The sequence below is a fragment of the Danio rerio genome, chromosome 13 (assembly GCF_052040795.2).
Source record: "Danio rerio strain M-AB ecotype USA chromosome 13, GRCz13ab, whole genome shotgun sequence".
Taxonomy (NCBI): Eukaryota; Metazoa; Chordata; class Actinopteri; order Cypriniformes; family Danionidae; genus Danio; species Danio rerio.
In genome coordinates, this window is record NC_141033.1 from 27,659,904 (window position 1) to 27,687,105 (window position 27,202).

Consider the following 27,202-nt stretch of genomic DNA (forward strand, 5'->3'; position numbering starts at 1 on the left):
TATTGACATACAACAGTGACCTCAGAAAGAACTGCCTTGTTTTCCCATTTGAAACCATGGCAAGCGCTTGGGCTCTTTGTCGAACAAATTCTGCAGAGGCCGAATCAGGAGTAAGCCAACATGTGTCCGCACATATACATGAATTCAGACACCTACATATACAGAAAACACACACGCACACACAAAGACACAGTCAGGATTAATGGCAGGGAACAAATTTAACCTGCTGTTGGGTGGTCGTGAAAAAGTCCGGATAAACTTTTGACTGCTGAGCACGTCTGAATTATGAAGTGAAATAGATGGGTTCATTTATTTGGAAATGCACATACCAGGTGGCAACAGCGTAGGACATTATTAATGTAGCTGTCATGTAAATTCCACATAAACACAGGAACAGAGAGGAAATGTACAATTTACAAGCATCTCACTGACCGAACCCACAAAGCAGCCATTCATTCGCCAGCGCCGCGCGTTTAAATAGAAACAAGGTGGTCGATGGTTGCACGTCATCGTTCGCCTTTCAATAAACACCAGAATTATACAGGCCCGTCACAAAACTTGGCTCAATATTTTGATTCAACATTGGAAATGGATGCTTTAGAGAGTAAAAAAAACAAACAAGTCAACTTTTTTTTTTTTTTTTAAGTGCTAATGTTGCTAATGCTTTAAAACTTTCCAAAGTTTGTGTTTAGACCTACAGAAACAATCTGAAATGTATTAATTGAAACTTAAGCTGTAGAATCATGACGATACGGAGTACAGCACAGCTCTGGGCAGCGGCTCTTTTCTCTCTCTCCTTCTCCCCAGATGAGTCATTAACAGGCAGGCAGAACCAAGTGTCCTGGCTTTAAATGCCACCCTCTAAAAATAACCCCCAAATTGCAGCCTGACTAATGTCTCCATCAGTATTCTCTCTTCCTGGCCTGCACGCTAGCTTAAACACTAACCTGCACCAAGCACTTTTCCTTAGGAGGGGAGGACCACCATCTTGCCCTCTCTCTCTTGATGTTAATCATAACACGCTTGGAAATTTCTGCCTACTTTTACACATTTTTCTCTGAGGGTTTTCTTTACACATAGCTGGCAAAGGAGGAGAGCTGAGCTGTGTTCTCACGTAGTCAGAAGTTTTGAAAAAACTGTAACTCCTCTGAAAGGTGTAGAAAGCTTTGTGCTGTATATTGAATATATGGGTGTTTCTTCAGCTACAGACTTTTTTTAATGTCCCAGAGGTTGATTTGTAGTAAAATGAACAGATTTTAGTTGTTTTTCCTTTTTGTGAAGGTCATGTAAATTTCTTAGAGAACTTTTTTACCTTGCATTAAGAATTTATTTTATTTAAATATAGAAACTGTACAGTAGTTGATTTACCTTTGAACCAAAAGTCATCATTTCACTTTAAAATGATATTTATGTTAAATATTAATCCTTAAAAAAACTAAGACAAGAGTAAAATTACCTTTATTCCAAGTATACAATTTATTTAAAATAATTATACATATTAAGATAAAATTCACATTTGTGATGTCATTTCACTCCCTAAAATTGTGTCTCAAATATTGTTTTCTTTACTTATCAACTGATTTGACAAATTATGTCAAAGTATTAATAAAAAATAGCCAATAACACAGCTTTAAGAATTGAGGATTCTAATAGCTATGTTTCCAGATACCTATTATATTCGCATTTTGGATATGCGCATAAAAAAAAAACAACAATTGATGGAAACATCTAAGATGCTCATCAATTTGGAATATGCGCATTAAAAAAGCAAGCATATAGCTGAGTAAGATAAACTTTTTATTCAATAAGAAAAGATGTGCATAAACTATGATGGAAACACTTTTACTGAATAAATTCCAGTATGTGCATTAAAAAAAGTCATGTGATTTTGTTATAAAAGATCATGTGATAATAATGTGTGTGTGATTGGACAAACCAGCAGACTGACCGGCATTGTAAAACATCTGAAATGTTGTTTTAGTCATTCTAAAACAGAATGGTTTCAGTATTAGTGTTATTATATAATTAATTGCCTCCAGAATCAAGGGCATCTGCGCTCCGCCTATCAAGCCTTCACACGCCACCACGCGTTCATTATGTGTCGACATTTGTCTTCTGAGGCACAATAATTTATTAAATAATGAAAAGATTCATGCAGCTTCTCTTACCGCAGCAAATTCTGTTTTTACTGTTGATATTTGGCGCCAGTTAATCAAGAAGTAGCGTTGTTCTCTTTGACTCATTGAATGGAAACGTTGCTTTATTTGTATGTCTTTATTCGCATACTTATTTTCCATGAATCAAAATTTATTTGAATTAATACACCCAGCACAAGTTTTAAGTTACTATTTTAATAAATTAACATCACATTCAAGAGTTTACGCTCTCTGACGCTCATTTGTGGTCATTTAACATGAAAGAAAATTTAAACAAATTGCTGTACTTTTTTGGAGGTGTTTTATTTCGAAATATTAATTTCACATTAAAGGGATAGTTTGCACAAAAGTCGCTTGCTCCAAACTTGTTCGAGTTTCTTTCTTCTGTTGAACACAAAGGAAGATATTTTAAAGAAACATATGAAGATTTACTCTTCTGTGTTGAGTAATTAGCGTGACCCACGGCGCTTGCCTTGCGCGTAGTTGTACATTTACACGGCTGTGTGCCGTTTGTGTTCTTCTGAAATGCAAGCTGGCAGTAGGTTTTTATGTTCTTCTTTGTCAAGTTTCTTCGCAGGTGTTTTTTTTTCAATATGCTACCTTAATATGCAAGTAGCTAAAACTTGCTCACTCAGAGGCAGAACCAGTGGACGTGCAACAACTTTGATTATAAGGTAAACACAAGACAGTTTACACCTGGAGCTAATTCACGAGACTCAACATATGTAAACAATCGCTCCAACAGGTTCGTGTAGTTCTTGGCCCCGCCCACACTGGTCAGAGCTACAAAGCTGACCAATCACAAAGTTTGCGTTATGTGCGCTTGACACAGAAGTATAAATCAGCCCTAACCATTGACTTAGATGGTAGAAAAAACTAATATTGTAGATGTCAATGGTTACAGATTTTCAGCTATCTTCAAAATAACTTTTGTGTTCAAAGAATTGTTAAATAGTAATAAATGTGTATTTTTGGGTGCAATATACCTTTCACTGGCACCTTTAGTTCCCCAATAAACCACCAGGGCTTTTTGAAACACAGACAAAAATTACTAAAATATTGTTTAAATCACAGTCATTTCCACCAGAAAAAGTTATCAAATACATCAAACAAATTAGGGTGGTAAAAAGACTCTGATTAAAATGACAAAGTAACAACAACAACAAAAATTCACATTATGAATGTGAAAAAAAAATCTCTACATGGTGTCTGCAGCTTCAAAAACACCTACAGTTAAAGAAACACCTATAAAACTTGACATCATGAATATTCAATAACCCTACTGGAGTTTCCTGCTTTTAAAGAATAAAAAAAAAACAGCAACTCAGCAAAAGTGTGAGGGAAAACATGAGGTAAAACCAAACACACAAAACTGATGTACAATGAAGATAGCTCTCAGGTTCTTCTGGTTCCTCTCTGATTAGAGTTGTCATCCTTTCAAACAAGGTTACATAAGTCACAAAACACTAGGTAAACCAGAACAAATGAGTAGCACATCGGATGATGTTCATGCCTACATGGCCCTTAACATCCGAATAGCAGGCAGACAGACAGACAGACAGACAGGGTGTCTATAGGTTCCTCGAGGGCCTCTTCCCCACTGGACCACATTCAGCACGATAATGGAGAGGACTTAATAAAGCTTGGTGGGACACCTGCTCCCAGCCATCCACACTGGGGAATCTGAGCAGCCTGGGTGTTTATTTCACACGAGGGGACTCCAACGGATTGGAAACTAACACACACGAACACACACACACACACACACATAGACAGCCAGGCACAGACACACAGGATTTGGGCTTGAATAACTGTTTTTCAGCACCTTGGAGCACAGACGGCGAGGGGCCCTGCTCTCAGATGGCTTAAGGAGTCCCGCTCAAAAGCAGCAGCTGCCCCAGGACCTTTCCCCCCTTGCAAGGGGCCCAGGGGATCACGTGGCTGGGCTACAATCAAGAGCCTTTTAACCATTTAATCATTTAGCGGAGAGCACACACATATCATTCTCCACCCTAAACAGCTGTCACGGGCCGTCCCGAGCTGCTGAAACCAGAGGACGTCATTAAACGTGCTCTGAAACAAGTTAGTATTTTATATCTGACACAAAGTCGTCCTATGGGATGCTACTCAATCAATGTCAGGACGTCCTGGGTAAAGAGTGTTTGATGTGTATGACTGAAAAATTGTGACCTCCAATTAAAAAAAATAAATAAATAAAGCTGTATGAGCTGCACTACAAGCTTATGTAAATAAATATTCATTTGTAACTAATAGGTAGTAGATGTGAAATATTGTTGGAAAGCTGTGCTGGAGAATGAGGTTACTTAAAATAAGGAGCATTAATGCATTCATTTCATATATAATATAATATAATATATTATAATATAACATAAAATATAATATAATAATCAGTATTAATAAAAGCATATTATATTATTATTTAATAATATATTAATATACAATAAAACATAATTATCAATATTAATAATAGCATATATTAATATTTATTAATACATTATACTATAATAATCAATATTAATAAAAGCATTTTATATTAATAGTAATAATATATTAATACATAATTTATTATAATAAAACAATATTACTAATATCATATATTATCATTTAATAACATATTAATATATTATATATTGCATGTTATAATAATAAATATTAATAATAGCATATAAATCATTATTTAATAATATATTAATGGAATATAATAATCAATATAATAGCATATTCAATAATTATTTAATAATATATGAATATAATAACCAATATGAATAATGACATATTATATTATCATTTAATAATATATTAATATATAACAGCATAATAATCAATACTGATAATAGCATATTATATTATCATTTAATAGTATAATAATATTCAATACATAATACATAATATTAATATATACAGTATACATCTGTATATAACATGTTATATTATTATAGTATACAGTATAAATTACTTAACTGTATTTAAGATGATTATATCATTATTAGGATCATTACATCAAATTAATACAAATAAAATAAAAATCAATAAAGATTATATATATTACATATATAATAAAAAAAATATATAATTTACTATACATACACAATAGTATGCAATAAATAATGATAATAAACTCAAATAAAATGTACTTAATATAATTTATTTTATTATATTATTACATCTAATAGAGAAATGACAAGTTATTACATAATTACGTCTAAAATTACACTATTTTTATAAGAACATTTAGAATTCTATTTATTCAGATGAATTGTACAATGTACAATGTAGTGTAAATATATAAAAGTATTCCATTTAATACATAACAATATTAGACTAAATTTACGTAAAACTACTTGATAAATTACATTCTAATAATACAGATTTTAGTTAAGATAGATAGTATAAGACCTTTTTCTTCGTTGCTGAATGGGGGCGCCATAGTGACAAGTGCCTTCCGGGTGGGGTGTTTAGAACTTCCGTTAAGAATTGCCAGAGCAGCATTTCTAAAACTGGGTGTCAATACTGTTTTCAGTGGCCAAAAAACTTTTAAAGTAAGACGTGTGTTAAAGCTGTTATACTGTTATAATGTACTCCGCGGCTCTTCAATGCACACACAAACACACACACAACATCCCTGTATTGTAAAGAGCAAACCATATTTATTAGCATGAAACTAGCATGTATGCAAGCCATACAATTTCCAAAAAGTACCAATAAAAGTGTGCTACTGATATTATTCTGGCTGATTTACATGCTAAAGAAAGAATAAATGTTGACTTTAGCAATGAAGAGGGAAAAATACCTCTCAGCAGTTGTTTTCCATACTATTAGATTGCATTTTTTAAATAATCAGTCCAGAAGGTGGTGCTGATCCACAGCAGTATTAGTTTAAAGACGTTAAAAGCAAGTAAAATACATTATTGTTTCAAAGCTGTCCAAATGTCACTCTTCATACGCATCAGCTGCCAACCTGAAGTTCGAAGCGTCCTTCTTATGCATAAACACAAAGCATAATGAGTAATTTTGCGTTTTAAGAAAAATGTCTACTAAATCATTTTTAAGAGCTTAAGATGAGTGGAAGAAAATATGATTACAAACAAACTGTATCCGTACACTTTTTCATCAAACAGTACCTACATGTCAATCAAGCTAATTAAAACTGATTGAGTTATCCGGCCACAGTAACATCAGAAATGTACAACCCTTATTTGCCAACAGAAAAATCACAACTTCAAAAATCTGTCCAAAACTGAGACAAGATCTGAAAAACAAGTGTTCGCGCCACATGAATCCTCTGTCGAAATCACTCGAGAGGAGAGTTTTCCATTTGATTGGCACTGAAGGCTATATTTAGACAAACAGCTAACAGACGCACTGGGACGCGCTTAAACAATGCAGGACGACACCGCATGTAAAAGCGGCCGTCAATCCTCGTTTCAACAAAGTCATCTGGTGCGCCAATTCTTCCAGACCTTCAGGAATTAGCAGCGTGATCAATGGATATATTTCCCCTCTCTCCAGGGTGAGGCCACTAATCAGCAACACCAAGCTACGCAACATGCTTTGTTTAATTATTCTGGTAGTTTACAAGGAGACTGAGGACTCTAGGAAAAAAAAGAGTGAAGAGGGGGTGGATGAGTGCGAAAAACTGGTAATAAATATTGTTGTTCCAGCCCTAATTAAATTGTTCAGTAATTTCTCAACACAAAAGAGAACACAGTTTATCTGTTTGAAATCAATAGCCCATTTCACGGTGAGCCACGTCCCAGCAAGACGACAGCGTCATTACTTATTCTGTTCTCTAAGCTTCCACTGCGCCTCTTCTCCCAAGGTTGAATCTGTTATTTTTTCCTCCTTGTTTAAGGAGAGTGAAAGACTGGGAAAAGGAGAGAGAGAGAGAGAGAGAGAGAGAAGGGGGAAAGTCAATAATAATTCCTCTTTTATAAATGGATGGATTTGGCTGTCAGGGGACAGCTTTTCAAACGCAGTGTCTCAGCTCTCTCAATGACTCTTAAGTAATGTCTACAGAGCCACTCACGCACAAATAAGATCATTAAAAGCACTGATTACCTCTGAGCCTTCACCACTCATCTTTAAAATATTCTTTACTCTGACAAGTGGAAAGCCAATTTAAACTGAGATGTTAAAATGAGCCGAATACGATGTGCCTCAGCCGAGGCCGTCTTCCAAAACAATTCCGAGGCGGCCCGATGACTGATTACCCAACCGCTTATTTGTTTTGAAACAATTACTGGTAATCATATTGATGTTTATGCGCAGTGCCCTTTCTGAGAAGTAAAACTCCGCTTTGTAATTACATCACTGGAATCTAATCAAGAGGAGATAAACCTTCACCTATGCTAACAACATATTAAAATGCAAATCAGCGCGGTTGTGGAGCCGCGCACACTCGTGGGCCTAATTATCCCGTGATGTCACAGACGCAGCCCTTGTGCTCGGTTTCCTTGGCAATCTATCAATCTGAATCAGCTCATTAACTTTACAAATATTAACGACGAGACGTACAAATCGGAAATAATCTGTTTTTGATGAGCGTGCGCAGGTGCACATGAGGCTCGGCGGAAGTGTGACATCATCGCCGCCCTATCAAAAAGAACGATGTAACGCCACTGATGTGGGGCTCTCTTTAGGTCAAAGGTCACAACCTTTCGCACACTCAGACCCTCTTGGAGGAAGCGTCTGTGGTGAGAGGCTAGGTTTCAATTAGTCTGTGGGTATGATAGACAGACCTCTGCTCTTCAGACCTGAAGTAAAAAGCCTGCCCTTGCCTGATCTCCTAAGGGAGATGCATGGGATGATCCGCTGAGCTATGATGTTCCCTGTCAATAATTCATATCCATGCAGAGAACACCACGCGGCCTAAAGTGAACCTTCTTCAAGAGCACGACTGCAGTGTTTCATCAGTAATAAAGAAAAAGAACGAACAAAAATGGGCATTGAAGAATTTTCTAGTCCAATTTACTCCCACAAAAAGGCTGTAGGATCTTGGTTTCTGTAAAAGTATGCTCATTTAAGGAACTTTTGGCTGTGAATCAGTCAGAGATAAATGAGGGTAATTACACACATGGCCCAACTGTTTAAATTAGGTTACAAGTTAGGCTACAATACTTTTAACTGCTGGGCTAAAACGAATGCTAAAACCGCTGCTTTCCCCTGGCAAAATACTTGGGCTGTGTGTTATTTTATAAAAACAGGCGATGTCTGCGGTACTCAAATTCCATGCCTCTGATCGCCTGCCCAAAAACAAGACAATAAATCTGAGAATAAAGGAGAAAGACAGGAAGATACAGTAGGTATGAAATCTGCTCATTTGTTCAGCCTCAAGCTTTTCCAAACCTGTATGACTTACTTTTGTCAATGGAACACAAATGAAGATGTTTTCAAGAATGTCCAAGCTGCTCTCTTTCATATAATGAAAGTGGATAGGATCCAAAGGCCGGCAAACTCCAAAAAAAAAAAAAAGAAACTTGCCAGAAGCATAAAAAGAATAATAAAGGACAATATGACAAACTATTTGAGATTATGCTACTGTTGTTATTATTAATAATAACAACAACAACAGCAACAATAGTAGTGAATCATAAATCACAAAAAACGTGAGCATATTGATAATTATATTATTACTATCATTATCATCATTACTACTACTGCTACCGTTAACATAGTTTAATTTACAGATTATATATATTATTTTATTAATATAACTGATGCTTGAAATATTCAGCCTCATGCTGTTCCAAACCTGTATTACTTACTTTTGTCAATGGAACACAAATGAAGATGTTTTCAAGAATGTAGAAGCTGCTCTCTTTCATGTAATCATAAAAAGAAGCATAAAAATAACAGTAGGGGTAATAAAACCAATAATAAGAACAATATGATAAACTATTTGACATAATGATATTGTTGTTATTGTTAATAATAATAATATTAATAATAACAACACAAGTAATTAACCAAATCACAAACAGTGCGAGCATATTACTACTACTACTACTACTACTACTAATAATAATAATAATAAAATTATTATTACTATTATTGTTATCACCATCATCATCACTTCATCATTATATATATATATATATATATTATATATATATATATATATATATATATATATATATATATATACATACATACACACACACACACACACACATATCTATATATATATATATATACACACACACACATATACATATATATATATACATATATATATATATATATATATATATATATATATATATATATATATATATATATATACACACACACACATATACATACACACACACACACACACACACACACACACACACACACACACACACACACACACACACACACACACACACACACATATATGTATAATTTTATTAATATATAACTGATGCTTGAAATATTCTGCGTCATGCTGTTCCAAACCTGTATGACTTATTTGTGTCAATGTCCAAGCTGCTTTCTTTCATATAATCATAAAAAGAAGCATAAAAATAACAGTATTGGTAATAAAAACAATAAAGACAATATGACAAACTATTTGACAATATGATACTGTTGTTGTTGTTATTGTAAATAATATGAATTCCAACAACAACAGCAGTTAATCATAGATCACAAAACGTGTGAGCATATTGATAACTTATTTATTATTATTATCAATAATACAACTACTACTACTACAACTGTCAACATTGTTTATTTAACATATTATATATTATTTTATTAATATAACTGATGCTTGAAAATAAATGCACACACACACACACCCACATCGTTTTAATGTTGTTAACCTAAGTATTAGTAGTAATCATATTGGTTATGTAAGAACTCATCTAGAATGATTCTGGTGAAACTGAGCAAACCTTACAGATGACAGTCATCATCACACCTATTAAAACTTAACAATCATTCAACGATACCACACTAGGGAAAACTTATTCCTCCACAACACACCCAGAACAATTCTTCATCACACACCCAGCATATTTTCCATGATGAGAGCTGGCCGACTCTCAAGAGCGCAGTGACTTACAGCTCCACCTGCAGGACGACCCGCGCACTGCGTTTCAGACGAACTGCAAGGCAGCCAGGACTAGGGGGCAATAGAGTGCACATAATCATTCGACTTTGTTGGTAATGAGGTGCTAGGGAGACAGTAAGCACAGAGCAGCAGGTCTGAGGTCAGTTTTATAGAGTGATTCGAGATGATTAAAGTCAAAGCCGGGGTTTGTGGCCGTTCGGAAACCCCGACAGCTCTGCGTACCGAACCAAACACTTAACCAGGAGTGAAGAGGGAAAGGCATCTGAAGGCTGTCGTAAACATGGCAGGCATGAATGCTTGTAAGGAGAGCGTGGAGCGGGACCAGCCCACCGCCATCAGGCCAGCATTTAGTGCAGCAGGAAAACAGACGGCCTGGCTGGGCTCCACGGCGGCCCGCAGCTTAGCAATTAGAGACCGTCCAGCTCTGACTGCAGAACAAACAGACCTTAAAAAAGAGAGACTACCTGATTCCCTGTAACACTTGGCTACAACCCGCCTAATGCATCTCAGCAGAAAAAAAAAGATCTATGTTCCCACCTGAGAGGGTAAAGACCAATGGAAAATCCCATAGTGGCCATAAAAGCCAATGTTGCGTTTCTGAGCTGGGCCGCGGTGTACAGTCTTGAGTTTTCCTGGCAGTCAGCTTACTGCCGCCGTAATTCACAGCACATAAATCTAAGCAGTCATAACGTACAACAGAGCCTCAGTGATGATGATGAAGACTGAGACGAAGGAGTACAAGCAAGATCCTCTCTCTCTCTCTCTCTCTCCGTCCTCAAGAGCATCTTCAAGTGGATGCAGGGCAGAGCGTTAAGAGGTTACCGCTCGGACATCCAGCCATTAGGGGAAATCACTTAGCTGCGAAGGGATGGCTGATGGGAAACGAATCAGGCAGGAGCCAGAGTGGGAGTCGGAGCCATCAGGGACCATTGATCCTGAGATTCTGGACCTGTAGATAAACCCCCCTGTCTACTCGTCTTTAAGGTCAGGGTAAGGTCACCATCTTGACCCCTGGAACTGGATCTTGAGGTGTGGCGCTTTATACGTGCTTCTAGCCAAGGTTGGACGAGCACTGGTGCATGTCTGCCAATGGGAAGGCAAAGTTCGGACGGCTCACACAGGGATAACTTAACAGGAACACACAGTACAAGTTCGTGGTTCGTTTAGGTGTATTTATTCCCCCCCCGGAAGTGTCAAGAATGCAGTGCTGATGATTAATTGTAGCCGTCTCCTCCAACTCCAAGAGCTAAGCATCCCTGCCAATCTATTTTTCCCCTTTCTTTAATGTTGACAAAGCTTTTTGCCCCAAAACACTGCTGAGTAAATGTTCATACTGCAAGCGTGCGCGATTTGCAAACGGTTTGTCCCTCTCAAATATACTATTTTTCCACCCCCTATCCTCAGTGCACCTGCAATTTAGCTTTCGGTGCGCAACAGCTCTTTTTTCCTGCCCGCTCTCGAATAAAGAACAGCACACTCATCAAAAGCGGCTCCATCTGAGACACAGGAAACCGTCAGACTCAGCTCTCTCAGGGGGGAGGCTGATCGCCCGCGGCTGCACACCGTTAGGACAATCCACAAAACAAAAGGACGCAGATCACAGTCGGCGTGTTCAGCGTTTGTCTTGCTTATTCATGAACTCAAATCTCAATAACTGTTTCAGCATATACAAATGACTCCATTCAAGAATTTGAAAACAAATAACTTCAGTCAAGCTTGGCCTTTCAGCCTGGGAAGCAGCTCAATTGTCCGTCCCCTGCTAAACAAAACTAATCTGAAATCGGATAAGGTTTCCTGTTGTGCACTGGCAAAAGCCTCCCTGCGGCATGATGCTGTCTTAAGCTATTAAAATGCCTGAGCGTATGGCTCCACCTGCTGGCTGACAGAGCTACTGCATCTGCTGAGACGATGCCATTATAAACACCCAGAAGTGTTACAAGACCAGAGGCAGCTGTACATTACGATAATAGATTCTGGCACACAACGCACCTCTTAAAACAGATATGACTTTTATTTAAATCACATAGCAACACTGAGGAGTTATAAAGGTATTTTTGAGCACAGATGTTTGTGACTTTACAGGTAAAGCAAAAAAAAAAAAGTTAAGAAATTAAATGTCTTTAAAAAGGAATATAGAAAATAAATTAAACTATAAAGACAGTCTATGTTTGTCACAAGATGGCAGTGTTGTGCAAGTATGAGTTTAAACCCTTGGGTTTGTGCAGGGGTCAACTGTTTTTCTGGTTAACAGCTCTGTTAGCCTCTGCTGGTAGATTTGGAAACTACAATCTGTTTCTTGGAAAAGGTTTTTGAAAATGTCTATTATGAGCATTTAATATGTTGTGCATTTATTTATTTAAAGCCCAATGATGATGGCCAAAGTTAGTGACACTTTAGAAAATACCTGAAACTATTTCATAAATCAAGTGCTGTCAGAAAACAACTAATGTCACAGAAATCAGAAGTCTAAGCAACATTTTTAATCACTTTAAACAAGTTTTAGATGCAAAAGTGTGAAAGTTAGCCACAAAGCAAAAGTGTGAAAGCTGGCCACAAAGCCCTGACACGTTTTATTTTGAGACACTGACAATAACTTAGCATGTAGCATGTAACTAGTAACTAATGTATTATTAGCAGAGTATCAATTACATTGTTAGGAAAATGGGGGGGCAGAATAAGCTGACAAGTATTTGCTAATTAACATAGTCAATTAATGAATGTTGGATAAGCATTAGGAATGGGCTTTAATGAGCTTAAAATGATATCCAGGTATAATTTTCACAAGGATTTATATGTATCCACTGAGAGGCAAAAAAGGCAAGTATCTTTAAAGAACACTTTCAGTTTTTTTTTTTTTTTTTACACACTTCACGCTTTGCTTTCACTGCTTGAGGATAAGAATAATGGAAACAAATAAATGGATTAAACATGGAGAATAAACAAATACTTGTGGTAATATCTGGATTATTCGTGTTATCCTGGGTATTCTATAAGCATTAAAGTATATAGTGCAATGGTTATTGAGCCTTTATTACATAAAATTCACAGCATGATTTAATTTCTTTTTATTCTGTGATATTAACGTTTATTTGATTTTTTATCAATTAACAGGCTAATTGTAGCTTTTATTGTTATTACGATAAGACAATTCTTTTTTTATTGTGGAGTTAATTTATACAATAAACAATAATATATTGCCGATCCCTGAAAAGCTCAATAAAGCGTTTGCATATATTAGGCAGACATCTTAAGATTATTAGACCCAGTCAACTTAGACAGCACTTAATGAACTTAAACAATGTTTTACATTTTTCTGATGAGTCCAGCGGTATTCAGGTACAGAAACTGAAAAATGAAATGTAAAATAACACTGCGTGGTCTGAGTTTACAGTATAAATGAAATACAACTAATCTTTAAGCTACAAACATAATAATTTCTTGCTCCTGAATAATTTAAAGCTCATTCAGAAGTTACAGTAAGAAGCCTTAAAACATGCAAATAATCAATTTTCACTCTATTACAGATACATTTTATAACTGATCCACAACTGACATGTTCTGAACTGTGGTGACTGACTGGCCAACTATAATCCCGACTCAACACCACATGTGATGCAACTATTGTAGAAGTTTACAGTGCAATGAAATGCTGTGGCCTTCCTTAGTAATGAATGCTTCTGCATGACCGTATTCTAGATCCTTTAACTCCACCAAAACATAATTACCACAACAACCTGTCAACAAACAGTATTTAAAGTTTAATGCAGAAAATATTTTGTTTTTATATTCACTTAGCTACGAACAACTATATTTTTTTACTAATCAAAATTATTACGAAAGTTACTTACAGTATATTCAACAGAATGTTTAAAGGGCAGCGTCAAAACAAAGTTCATTTTTTGGATACCAGAATAATCATCAACTTCCTTTCACACAAAACCACCTGCAGATAAAACAGGGTCTTCTTTTACACTTCTGATATATTGTTTCATTAAACAAAACTAGACAGGTGGAAAATTCAGTAAATGTACACTGTAAAAATGGCCTTAATTTCAGCTGTAAAAAAACTGCAAAAATGTTAACAGTAAAAATCTGTATCCTCATTATTTATTATGTTTCCTTAATATATGTATATATATTAGTCGAATAATAAGAAATCAGTATATGAAATTTGCATACTGTGAGACAATCAGAACAGAACACAAAGCAGATTGTTGTGTGACTCACAGGGCACGCCTGCATCATTTGCATGTACCATACCCGTCAACCCTCCCCCCTTTCCCAAGATTCTCCCATATTTTACAATTCTATCCCACTATCATCCTGTAAATGTATTTTCCTGTATTTCCATTTTTATGAAGGGTGGCAATAAATATCAAAGAGCCGATACTCACTATACGCAAGCCATACCACTGAACCACCAGGTGATTCCCCTTGCCCTTAAATGTGAATCTGGTCTGTGCTTTCATTTATTTAGGCATGAAAACACATTGAAATAAATCTAAAAATGTCAGGATTACCTTCCTTTCCATTACAGGGGCCGTTGCCCCTCCTATGTAAACCTCCAAATAAACCTCCACCCATTAAGCTAAACATCTAACTAGGCATATCTAACTAGTCTACCATGTTTGTTAAAATTCATAGTTTTTTTTTTATTTTTTGACGAATTAAGTATTATTTTCTTGCCCTTGTTTACTGTACATCATGCTGTAATTGCGTGGGTAAGCTGCACTCAGAGCCGTGCTCATTACTATTCATAAACATTCCAAATATGGTCAATATGAAACTTTTGATTCTATAGGGGCATTTTATGAAGTAATGAACGAGCATATAAAATCATTTCTGTTTTTACTTACCTAAGCCATATACCTACATTGTATATATCATAAAACAATTTAACTTATTGAACCAATGGAGTATACAACACCTTTATATTTTATGTGCGTTACCATCAGGTGTTTAGTAGTTTTGTAAATGACCTTCTATATAGTGTTATGCTTCTCTGCTTGCAGAGATGCTGTTTGTGATGTTCATCATATGACTTTCTCATCACCACATGATCATGGTTGTGTTTTTGTCTCTGGTACAAAGGTGTAACGCTGCGGCCCTCCAGCAACTAAATTTGACACCTGTGGTGTAGTTGATAGTCCTTTAACAAGAGGTGTACAACACTATAAATTAATTATATATGGTCTGGCAACCACAGTTGATTTTTGTTTTACCACAAATTTTATGGATATTGTTTTACAAGTGTACATTACACAATAGATACAAAAAAAAATGGTCTGGAGATAAGTAACACTGTCTGTGTTCTGCTGTCTCCAGGTCTTATAAATACCACAGGCAATGACGAATCCCAACTGATGCCCAGACAGTTCAAAACAAAATGCCAGGGCACTCGAGCACTGTTCTTTTCAAAATGCCTCGAATTGTAAATGTTAAACATCTGTAATGGCATCTTGTAAGATTTATTTGATCCACTTGTTCAACTAAAATATTTTTTTCTTATTTGTTAAAACACAATATTATATTCCATAATTCTAGCTGACGCAAATAAGACAATAATTAACTCATTTAATATAATAACTTTCTTATTTTCATTTAAAAAAAATATTTTTATATCAAAATATAACCTTAATATTTATTTTAAATAAACTGACTTCTCACTATTTAAGTTTTATACTTTAACTATTGCAAATATTTTTTATTACATTTGTGATAATAAATTGTTTATTATTGGCTATTATAAATAAAACAATAAAAGCAAAGAACATTATAATACATATTTTTATATTTTGCATAAACCGAATTTTAAAATAGTGAAAGTTACAGTTAACTGTAGGTAATGCAACGTAAAGAATAAAATAAGGATATTCATTTTGAGTTCTACACTGACATTATAATAAAACAAATCAATCTAAAATAAAAACAAATTGTACAAAACTAATTTAATATTAACCAATGTCAACAAAATATTCATTTAAAAGGATATGATAAACCACACATCTCTAACACCCCCCCAAGTACAAACAATGACTACACTATTGATCTCTGTGACAAAAATAATTTTAAAATAACATATTAAAAAAACATGAAAAATAAATTAAAATAATTAAATACACACACAAATCAGACAGATGGCTTCAGATTAGATCAAATGTACTTTAAATGCATAGCTGCATTATTTATATAAATTTCACGTTTAATGAAGACGTCTGGCAACTCTACCTGTTGCTCGCTGACTGTTTGCCTTCATGTCAGGCCAAAACCTCTGATAAAGACATTAAAAGAGAACAGAGCAAGAAAAGATCCAGAACGGCAGGATCCCCAAATCAGACTCCTTCAACTTCAAGTAGTCATAAATACATTAAATACAAAGCAGCACCCAAATTAAAAAGACATACACATGAACAGAAGTAGCTCAAATAACCCAACACAATGACTCGACTGTGAAAGAAGTGACATTCAGAACCACCACATCAAAAAGATGCTTTAAATCAAATGCTTTAGAGGTTTAAATAAGCCTTTGCGACACTTAAAACAGATTACAGGCCTCGTCTTACTATTGTGTTTTCCTGAGTAGGCCCGGCCATTTTTTAAGTGTTGGAATTCTTTAAACACAGTAGGGTGTAGGGGGGTCCTTGCTTTTTTTCTCAGTGGTTAGCCACATTCATTTCTCCTCAGACAAAGCTAATGAAGAAAGGCCCACAGTTTAGATACAATAGTCAGAAAAGAGACCTTCATTTCCCACCAGAACCATCCTAAGCAACCTAGAAATCAGCAATATTTCACAACCAAATCAAACATTTAGCATGCAGTTAGCATTGTAGCTAGTTTAGGACAGAAGTTAATGCAGGAGATGGTCCTTGGCAAATTGAATGGGTGTCAGTGTCGCAAAGGTATCCATGTGTATCAACCACAACCTAATGATTTACAGACAATGTTATGTTGTTTCCAGTGTGATGAACAGGCCCTCTCGTAATCATGTGTTTTACATCGTACATGCTGTGGTGATCTACACACAGAGAGAGAGGAAGCACAGCTGAGTAAACCAATGGAGTGCAAAAGGTCTCTGTCTGATCCGTGTCTTTCAGCTCAATCTCGACTTAAACACACTATAATCTGTGAATCTAAACAAAAACAGCCCTGCCGCAACCTTTGGAAAGAATTTCTGAGAAGAGTTTGTTATGGTCATCTGATCTGGAAAGCCAAACATGGCCGTATAGCGGTTATGAACACACAAGGGGGAAAACTTTAACAAAACTATTTGATTAATCATGATCTTTATGTTTCACAATTACATACATCATATTACACGCTTTTACTTAAACTGTTATCATGGATATACAGTTTATGAACAGATGGCGAATACAACTGCACTGCACTGTACCCTCTTGAAATGTTATCCTTCATTACTACATAATTGTTTTAAAGTAGGTTTAAATAAATTATTTTAGATGGCATTTTGGTAACACTTTGAACAGTTTCATTAAAAAAATTAACAACTTTTTTACTGTTGATGCTGATTTATACACAACAAAAAAAAAATTAAGTTTATTCATAAACAATTAATGTAAATTAAAAAAACAGGTTGGCAGATGATGGCTTAACAGGATAGTTTATCCAAAAAAGGAAAATTTACTCACCCTCAGTCAAGTGGTTATAAACCTTCATGAGTTTTTTTCTTCTACTGAAAACTAAAGAAAATATTTTGAAGAAAGCTAAAAACCTAAAACCATTGACTTGAAATTCAATACTAAAGTCAATGTTTATGGTTTTCCAACATCTTTCAAAATATCTTCTATTGTGCTCAACGGGGTTTAAACAGGTCAAACAGGCTTGACAAATGAAGGGTTAAGTACTATGCTATCATGCAGGACTTGACATGAAATTTTTTGAACACCCGCCACTGTGGCTAGTAGTTTTCCAACATTACTATCCACCCACCATTTTCACTAGTCACAATTCTGTTGTTGGGAAAATATATTTTATATGCATAAAATTTGACTTTGGCCAGCTAAAATTACTTAATTTAGATTTTGTGTTATGTCCACATGCATCCTCATACATTTCACTTTTTGTGTTGTGCATGACCTTGCTCAATGAGCATGAGCAAATGGGTTGTGGTAGTTTCATAGTGTCACATTGTAATTAGTTTATATTTCACATGACTTTTCAGGGCTAAACACTAAGGATTTACCAACTTTTTCTCTAGCACCAACAACAATAAAATTTAAAAAATAATAATAATTCTTAGCCTAAGCCTTAGCCCGAGTGTCGCTTTTTTGTCCAGTCTATTTAAAAGAGAATCGATCAGACCATTTACAGGCACGGATGTTTCGCGCAAGGAACTGTTTCTTTTTGAAACACTTGCCTGTATCACATCACCTAAAATCAGTCTAGACATTGAAGTCTTCATCTGTGCGTCAGGATCGCCTGTCTCTCACCACGCGTGTGATCATCTTCTCATTTGGTATTCACCTGCTTATTTGCTCACGCGAACGAAGTTACTATTGTTATCTCTAATGCTGACCCTTTATTGGGCAATATTTTTGTCGAACTCTGCTTTTTAAGAAAACTTCAATTTAAAATGTATCTTTAACCAGCCAAAGTGGCTAGTGAGAGTGACTGTCTAACCCGCCACAACTGAAATCTACCCAAATCTGGCAGGTTGCGGGTGTTAATGTCAAGCCCTGCCATCGTGAAAGCCTAAAGTAAACAAGCTTAAAGTAGTTGAAAAATTGTTGTTTGTGAACCTGCTAAGTGGTTGCTAAAGCCTGGTTTATACTTCTGCATCAAGTGATCGGCGTGACCCACAGCACATGCAACACCCGTAGCCGTGAATTCATACTTCTGCGCGCTGTTTCTGTTGCTCCGCAATACACTTTTAAAACGCTAGTTGGCAGTGAGGTGTTTATGTTCCTCAGTGTTGAGTTTCTTCGCTGGTGTTTTGTTTTTTCTGAATGCTTCCTTAATTTACAAGTGGTTCAACTCACTTATTTTGAGGCAGGAACCAGTGGACGTGCAACAACTTCAACCATGAGCTAAACACAAAACAAAACTTTCCATTTGGAGCTCCTTCACGGGACTCGACACTTGTAAACAATCGCTCCAACGGACTTGCACGTCGCTCGGTCCCCCCCACACTCGTCAGCGCTTCAAAGATGACCAATCACAGAGCTTGCGCTACGCATCGTTGCGATGTGTAGCTACATTTTTTAAAGGGTGCGTGTCAGCGACAAAGACGACCACAGCGAGGGCTATACATTCACGCACAGGCTGAGCCGTAGCATACGCGTGCACTTGACACAGAAGTATAAATTAGTCTTGAGGCATTTAAGGTGGCTGCTAGGTTATTATGAGTGGTTGCTAGACCATTTCGAATGTTTGCAAAGGTGTTGCATGGTTGTTTTCTGTTCTGGGTGTTTTTTTTTTTAATTGCTAGGGTATTCTTTAGGGTTGTAACGGATCACTGTTGATCCATGATCCGTATGGGTCACAACCCACAGTTCAGAATACACATGACCTACAGATTAATAACTTTTTGTGCGTGTAGGTTAATCCAATATTTATAACAATTGCAGAGAGATCGCCTCCCACGTCACTAGAATCACATGTTTCAAAGCATTTTGGCTTCCCTGTAAAATATAATGATGATGGAAAAAGCAGTGGTGGGACATACCTAAATGCTTTCTTAGATTATTAAAGGTGTTTTCTCTCACTGCTTGTTTAGCCTGCATTAACTCATTCAGTGTACAGCTGCACAATTAACAATAAAAGATTGGGATCTCGATTCAAACCCGCGCAATATGAATGATTATTGGTAATGATTTGCATACGTTTATCAATTCTTCGAAGCGCTGCATACAAATCAGTGTTTTATCAAGATTCAGTTTTTACACTTTTTCAGTTAGTTTCAAACAGTCATGTAACAGATATAAACACTGATACAAACACTGATGTTTATGTTAAAGATTAAAATGACTGTGTAATGGAACTTGAGGCTGGTGAATGCTGTAGCAATTACACTGTGTAACTGACAGATGGTGACAAACAACCAACAAAATTATGTCACTGAATACGTTTTCAAAAATGATCCACTTGTAATGAAACATGAGGTTTTTGTGTGAATTGTTGAATCATTAATTGAAAATAAATAAGATCTGTAGTACAAGATGACAGATTTCTATATTTAGCATTATCAGCAACAGTAGCAAAGATCATTCTTCGTATTGAATATTTCTCTTTTTTTTTCAGCTGCTTTTTTCTTGATTTTTATTTTTATTAAATTACAGATTCCAATTTTTGTTTGTTTAAACCAAACTTTTTTTGCGGTATATTTTTGTATAAATGGAAAGCAAATGACAATGTCTCCTCCCTTTTTTGCTTATCCGAAAAATGGTCCAACCCATAACTCAAAAATCGTAGTGTGATCCGAACTGTGAGATTTGTAATCCGTTACACCACTAGTATTTTTGGTGGTTATTAGGCAATTGATGAGGTACTCTGGGTAGTTGCTCCGAGGTTGCTATGGTATAACGAGTGGTTGCCAGGCGATGCTTTTTACAGCATAAAATGCTATTGCTAATTGTAGTTAAAGGGATAACTCACTCAAAAATGTAAATTAATTTACTCTCTCAAACATTTTTTTAACATATACGACTTTCTTTCCTCTGTTGAAGAGAAAAGAAGATATTTTAAAGAATGATGGTTGCTGGAACCCATCGTTTTCAATAGTATAAAAAAATTACTATGGAGTTCATAAGGTCGCAGCAACCAGCATTATTCAAAATATCTTCTTTTGTGTTAGACAGACGAAAGAAAGTCCATTAAGTTTTTAACAAAAAGCGAAGGGTGAGTAAATGATGACAGCATTTCCATTTAAGGGTGAACCATCCCAAATGCACACTCCAAAACACATTTGTAACATTTCTAAAGATTTAAAACAAAAAAAACTTTCACAAGAAAAAAGGTTTGTTTTATAACATTAAATACTTCATAAATAGTTACTACAACACAGCCTTTCGGGATAACTAAAGTCTTTGCTACATACACTTGCTGGGATCTGATTTTCTCAGGGAAAGCTAGGCTTTAGGTGAGTTAATGAAATTTTAATTCTCAAATTTCTATTTTCTGTACAAGTATTCAATAAAGTCTTCCAGGTATCACAAACTCACTTGCTCATTTAATTTATTACCCCATTTAAACTCCATTTATAACTAGCAAGCTGTGAAAATTCATAAAAAGTATTTCTACTTTTGCGTACAGCCAAACCTCAATTACATTCTCTACTCTGCAACATAACATCAACAATTTCCAAACTAAGATGTTTAAGGAGGAGTATAAACTTGGCAAAAGTTTCTAAGAAAACAAAGTTAAATATGAACCAAATTATCCACAATTACATGGAGTAAACAATACATCCTTGTTCTACTTTCAGTTGACTCCTAAGCCCATTTCCAAATTGCAGCAGCAGACTGTACAGAATGTTGAGTAAGAGCACTCTAAGCTTACTCTAGCCACTAAGAAACAGATTTGTGTGCAGATGCTATGTGAATTGTGCTAAAGCAGCTTTTTATGATGCAACTTTAACATCAAGATCCTCAGGATGACTACTGCAAGCTTTCCCTTATGCTGAAACACCCCCTCTCTTACTATCACACAATGAATCACGGTCTATCTCTGAGGGTCTAATCATTATGGGATTCACTGCTGAGACCAAAGAGTACAATTTGCCACTATCAAATAGCAGCTCTCACACATGATTAGATCAAGAGAAATAGGATCAGATGAATTCAGCCAACTGAACAAAATTTAGAGTTGTCAGTATCCTATTAATGCGCTAAACATCCGTCTAATCTCTGCATAAAAGAGGATCAATCTTTTAGATCAGATGCTAATCGACGTAGAGCAACATCAATACACAGGATGGCAAAAAAAACTACAATGGAGATTCAGTACAAACACTTCCTTCCCGAGGAGATCCTACATCCTCTAAAACGAGAATGAAGTGAAAATGCTTTGCTGGCATACAGGCATGTGAAGCAAATCATTTTACACATGCACGTTTTACCAAGGAATTACACAAAGGAAGACATTTACACCAGAAGCCAAAATGAGAGCTACTCTAATGAACTAATTAATCTGAACTGCCCAGTACCAAACACAAAACCTAATTTGAACAATATAAATTGACATTAAACCACATCACACTGAACTAAAAAGGTAAACAAATTTAAACACACTTAATAGTTTTTAAAAAGTGGTTCAAACTAAATAAGATTTGTGAACACTGATTGTCATGCAGTTTCAGAATCAGATCAGTCTCATAAACAATACTTTTACAAAGTACAATTCCTGCATGCACATAAAAATTCACCTTTACAAAATTTGATTTGTAAATTCAAAACACAATTTATGAATACAACTACAATTTGTGAATTCATAAATATTTTTACCAAATGAATTGGTTTTGTGTACATTATGAATTGCTTTGAATTAACAAATTGGACTTTAGTATTTTAGAACTGTGTTTTGAATCTACGAATTTTATTTATGTATTTACGAATCATATTTTTAATTTACGACTTGGATTTGTGTATTTACGAATCGTATTTTGCATTTACAAATTAGATTTGTGTATTTTAGAATCGTGTTTTAAATTTACAAATTTGATTCATACATTAACAAATTGTGTTTTTAATTTACGAATTGGATTTGTGTATTTACGAATCGTATTTTGCATTTACAAATTAGATTTGTGTATTTTAGAATTGTGTTTTAAATTTACCAATTTGATTCATACATTAACGAATTGTGTTTTGAATTTACAAATTGGATTTGTGTATTTTTGAAACGTGTTTTAAATTTACAGATTAAAGGTGCAGTAGGTGATCTGCCAAAATGCTAATCGGTTAGCATATTAGCTTCGAAAGGCAAGGAAGGGACTGTGTTTCAAAGCCACGCCTCCCGAAATTGTGAAAACGCCCACCGCAACACGACAGCAGACAACCCACTAGTTTATGTCATTCGCCAGTTAGAAGTATACATAGTGGTTGGCCCGGTGGCGTGCAGGAATTTCATTTATTACTAAGCCACACTTACATGCTATTTCAGAGCGAATATTCAGACTAGCATGGTAAACAGTATAGGAAGCGTGTCACAGGCTGTCATTGTTCAGAAATGACCCAATGTAAATATAAAAGCAGCTTCAGCTCAGTCAAAGGTGCAGTAGATGATTGTCTTCAGAAGCATTTTTTTGTGCTGGCTGAAAGTCTCTACACAGTCTAATAGTAATGATTACAGGAAATGATCTAAATGTGTTTATATGTATTTTTATATTAGAATAGCGCTATTTACTGATGTTTTGTTGTTAAACTAAATATAAATCTACATCATCAATGCTGTAAAAGGCCCTTATCAAACTGAAAATAGTCAAATCAATCTTTCACCGGGAGATTTCAGTGGCTGAACAACAGGTCTGTGCATAAAACGAATTCATAACCCAATCTACATCAGCTCTGCATGAAGCTAAAACAGTTTTAAAACAGAACATCACCTGTCCAACAGAAATACTTCAGCCGTGGGGTCGTCCTTCCTCCAGTGTGCAAAAGTAACTCCAATATTAATTGAGGAGTTTAAAAAGTTTTAATTCAGCATTTGATTTTGCAGCGACTGTGACTGTCTTGTGCGCAACGCTCATGCAGGCGGGCACGCACTAATGACGGATATGCGGCAACAGAGATGCAAACACAGATTGAGCTACTTATTGCAATTATGGGAGATGTTGGCCCGACAATATTTAATTGGATCAACATTTTTTAGCTTTATGCCTTATCCAGAATATAAAAATACATATAAACACATTTAGATCATTTACTGTAATCATTACTATTAGACTGTGAACAGACTGTCAGCCAGCACAACAAAAAATGCTGCTGAAGACAATCACCTACTGCACCTTTAAATTTGTGCATGTATGAATTGTGTTGTGAATTTACAAATTATATTTGTGTATTTAAGAATTTGTGTAGTAAATTGACAAATTTGATTCATGCATTTACGAATCATGTTTTTAATTTACAAATTAGATTTGCATATTAACAAATCGTGTTTTGAATTTACAAATTGGATTTGTGTATTTACAAACCATGTTTTGAACCTACAAATTAGAATTTGTAAACGTGAATTGAGTCGTGGACGTATGAATTATATTTTGAAAATGTATTATTTTTGGGACTGATCTGGCTCCATAGTTCCCATGCACTTTTTTGTGTGCATTAGAATTTTTTTTATATATATGCATATATTATAAAGATATTTGTACTCCTTTAGTGTATAAAAAGTCAAACCAGAGCCTAAGACTGCAAATCAACCATTTGCTAGAAGCCTAATGACAAAAACAAACAGGTTAACGTCAGTAAAAGACACTTACATTTCCTTGTGTTTATCTTCTGCCAATATCTGGTCATTTGGCTTGAGCCCATACCTGTGAGAAACACAAAGAAAATGCATGTTTGTTACGATTTAATCATCAGTAGCATGTCTTAGAAAAAAGGTGTTTTAGTTTTAGAACACTAGTTTTAGTTTCTTGGAGGTCAAAACACTTTTGAATTGATTTGCATTGAGTGATATTATTGGCTCAAGATCAAAATATTAACTATACTAGGGCTGAGTGACATAGGCTTAAAAAATCAGATTTTTTTATTTTACACACACACACACACACACACACACACACACACACACACACACACACACACTCACACTCACACTCACACTCACACACACACACACACACACACACACACACACACACACAAAAAGATTTATGATTAAAGTCATTTAAAGATCAAATTTCAGAAGCTCTAATTATAATTGCATAAAAGAGTTTTATAATAATATAAATTACACCATTTTAAAAATTACAGTGAAAATAAACTCATAATGATTAATAAAAAGGATCTTTTTTAAGATGATTATATTTCAATGAACATGCATTCTATTCTTTTTTATATCAGTTATATCAGTTCATATAAATGACTCTCATTAGGCTAATGGGTTGCATTTTACTGCCTTGTATCTGGTAGATCAGTCTAGAGCAAGTTTCCTCAGTGTTGATATTTACAGTAATGAACGCATTTATGGCTGGTTCACTTCATTTATCCAGAAACAGCAATGCTGTATTTCAACATTAGATCAGTATCAGTTACTTTCAAATCCACATCTTCTCTATTAATTGTCTTATCCATTACTTCCCACTGTGAGAAATACAAGGTGTGGTGCGCAGTTTCAAATTCGTATGTGAATGTGTGATCGAGAGCCTGCAGAATTATGCCGTTTTTTGGCATGTTTGTGCGTCCATGTTGTTTTTCATTTCATTTCAAAGTTCTTTACTGCTCATTGTCATGTTGTTTGTTTGTGTGTTTCTATCGCAAAATACGGGAGCCCAATGGCGAGAGTCACGTTATAGGGTGAAAACTGTTTTTCATTCAAACAAATCGATGTAACCTCACATTCGAGTTAATCGATAAAATCGATTTATTTCCCAACCCTTAACCTATACTTGAAAAAATAACTGTAAAAAATTGGTAAAAAAAACACTGTTAAAAACTGTTAATTGGACACTAGTAAGTTTCTTAACTGTGCAGTGATAACCATAGGTTGATTTTCCTAAAAAATACCTGCAGGACACTTAAACAGATGGTTTAACCAAAAACAAATATTCCGTCATTATTTACTCAACCTTCACTTGTTCCAAACCTGTTTGACATTCCTTCTTCTGTTTAACAAAAAAGAAAATATTTTCAAGAAACTGAAAACCTGTCACCATTGACTTCTATAGTATTTGTTTTTTCCTGCTATGGAAGTCAATGCTTGCAGGTTTCCAGCTTTCTTCAAAATATTTTTTAGTGTTCAGCAGAAGAAAGAAAGTCATACAGGTTTGCAACCACTTGAGGAGCTAAATAATAAGCACGTTCATTTTTGGGCAAATGTTCTCTTTAACATTCAACTTTTTAAATGTTTTTCTTTTTATCTTATTGAATGATTTAATATCTATTGCACTACCTTTTCCTACAAATTTGTAGTTTGTTATCAACACTTTTAAATCTAAAGCAAACTATACAAAACTAAAATAGTAAACTTTGCAAAAACAATGCTCTATGTCAGTGTTTCCAACCTTGTTCCTGGAGGCACACCAATAGTACATATTTTGGATGTCTGAGCAATTAATTTTAGGTTTTGGATTCTCTTATTATGTTCTGATGAGTTGATTCAAGTGTTTGATTAGGGAGAGGTTGAAAATGTGTACTGTGTGCCTTCAAGAACAGGGTTGGAAAACACGACTCTATACTTGGTTAAATGCATAGTCCCTACATGCCTACACTGCTCACAAAAAAATAGCTAAGTCTTTAAATTTACTTTTCAACAAATATTACAACCCGCCCACTCCTGAGAGAAAAATAAGCACATGTGACATCTCAATTCAATAAGAAGGCTATAGGTAAAGGCCTTAGGCTTAACCTAAAATAAAGCTCCTTTCATTGAGCCATAATCGCCTCATCAACTTAAAATGCTGTTAAAAGTGAGACCATTTATTTGTCTGCTTTTTTTAAAACTGAACTCTGTGCCTGATTCCACCAAAATCAGAATTTTGGTCAATTAGAAGTCATTTAAATAGAATAACATGCACTTGGTGTTAATTTAAAAATGGAAACAATCTCTCAAGTCAACAAAATGGAACACAATGGCCACAACAGCTTCTCTGTTATGTAAATAATATGAAATTGTCCATCTGAACAGAATTATGGAACAAGACACTGACTCATCGAAACTCCTGGAGGCCTGGTGGAGACCTAATGTGGCTGGGAATGACGTGTCCCAAAGTGCCTCTATTTACCCAACGTAAGCAAGAGTAAAAAGATTTATGTATTTTACAGTTCAAGTCTGGACTTGTAAGAACTTT

At 35.3% G+C, this 27,202-nt stretch overlaps 1 protein-coding gene and 2 long non-coding RNA genes across 5 annotated transcripts in view; 1 reads left to right on the top strand and 2 right to left on the bottom strand.

The window, feature by feature from the left end:
- The window catches only part of adka (adenosine kinase a), a gene marked incomplete at its 5' end in the record, with an annotated part of 289,242 nt that overhangs the window by 257,373 nt on the left and 4,667 nt on the right, over positions 1–27,202 (bottom strand). For both annotated transcript variants that reach the window (NM_212791.2, NM_001272084.1), the window contains 1 exon segment: positions 24,671–24,724. In NM_212791.2, the coding sequence (NP_997956.1) occupies positions 24,671–24,724 (54 nt within the window).
- Positions 1–27,202, top strand: part of LOC147841073 (uncharacterized) — a 360,944-nt gene that overhangs the window by 212,696 nt on the left and 121,046 nt on the right. The window lies entirely within an intron of this gene.
- On the bottom strand, positions 645–6,338 carry LOC147834209 (uncharacterized). Of its 2 annotated transcripts, XR_015505974.1 has the most exons (3): positions 5,757–6,338; positions 2,432–4,097; positions 645–2,232 (listed from the first exon to the last, which is right to left on the bottom strand). It is a non-coding gene; the product is annotated as an uncharacterized LOC147834209 (long non-coding RNA). The 2 variants fall into 2 exon arrangements; XR_015505973.1 differs by lacking the exon at positions 5,757–6,338 and having other exon boundaries at positions 2,432–4,206.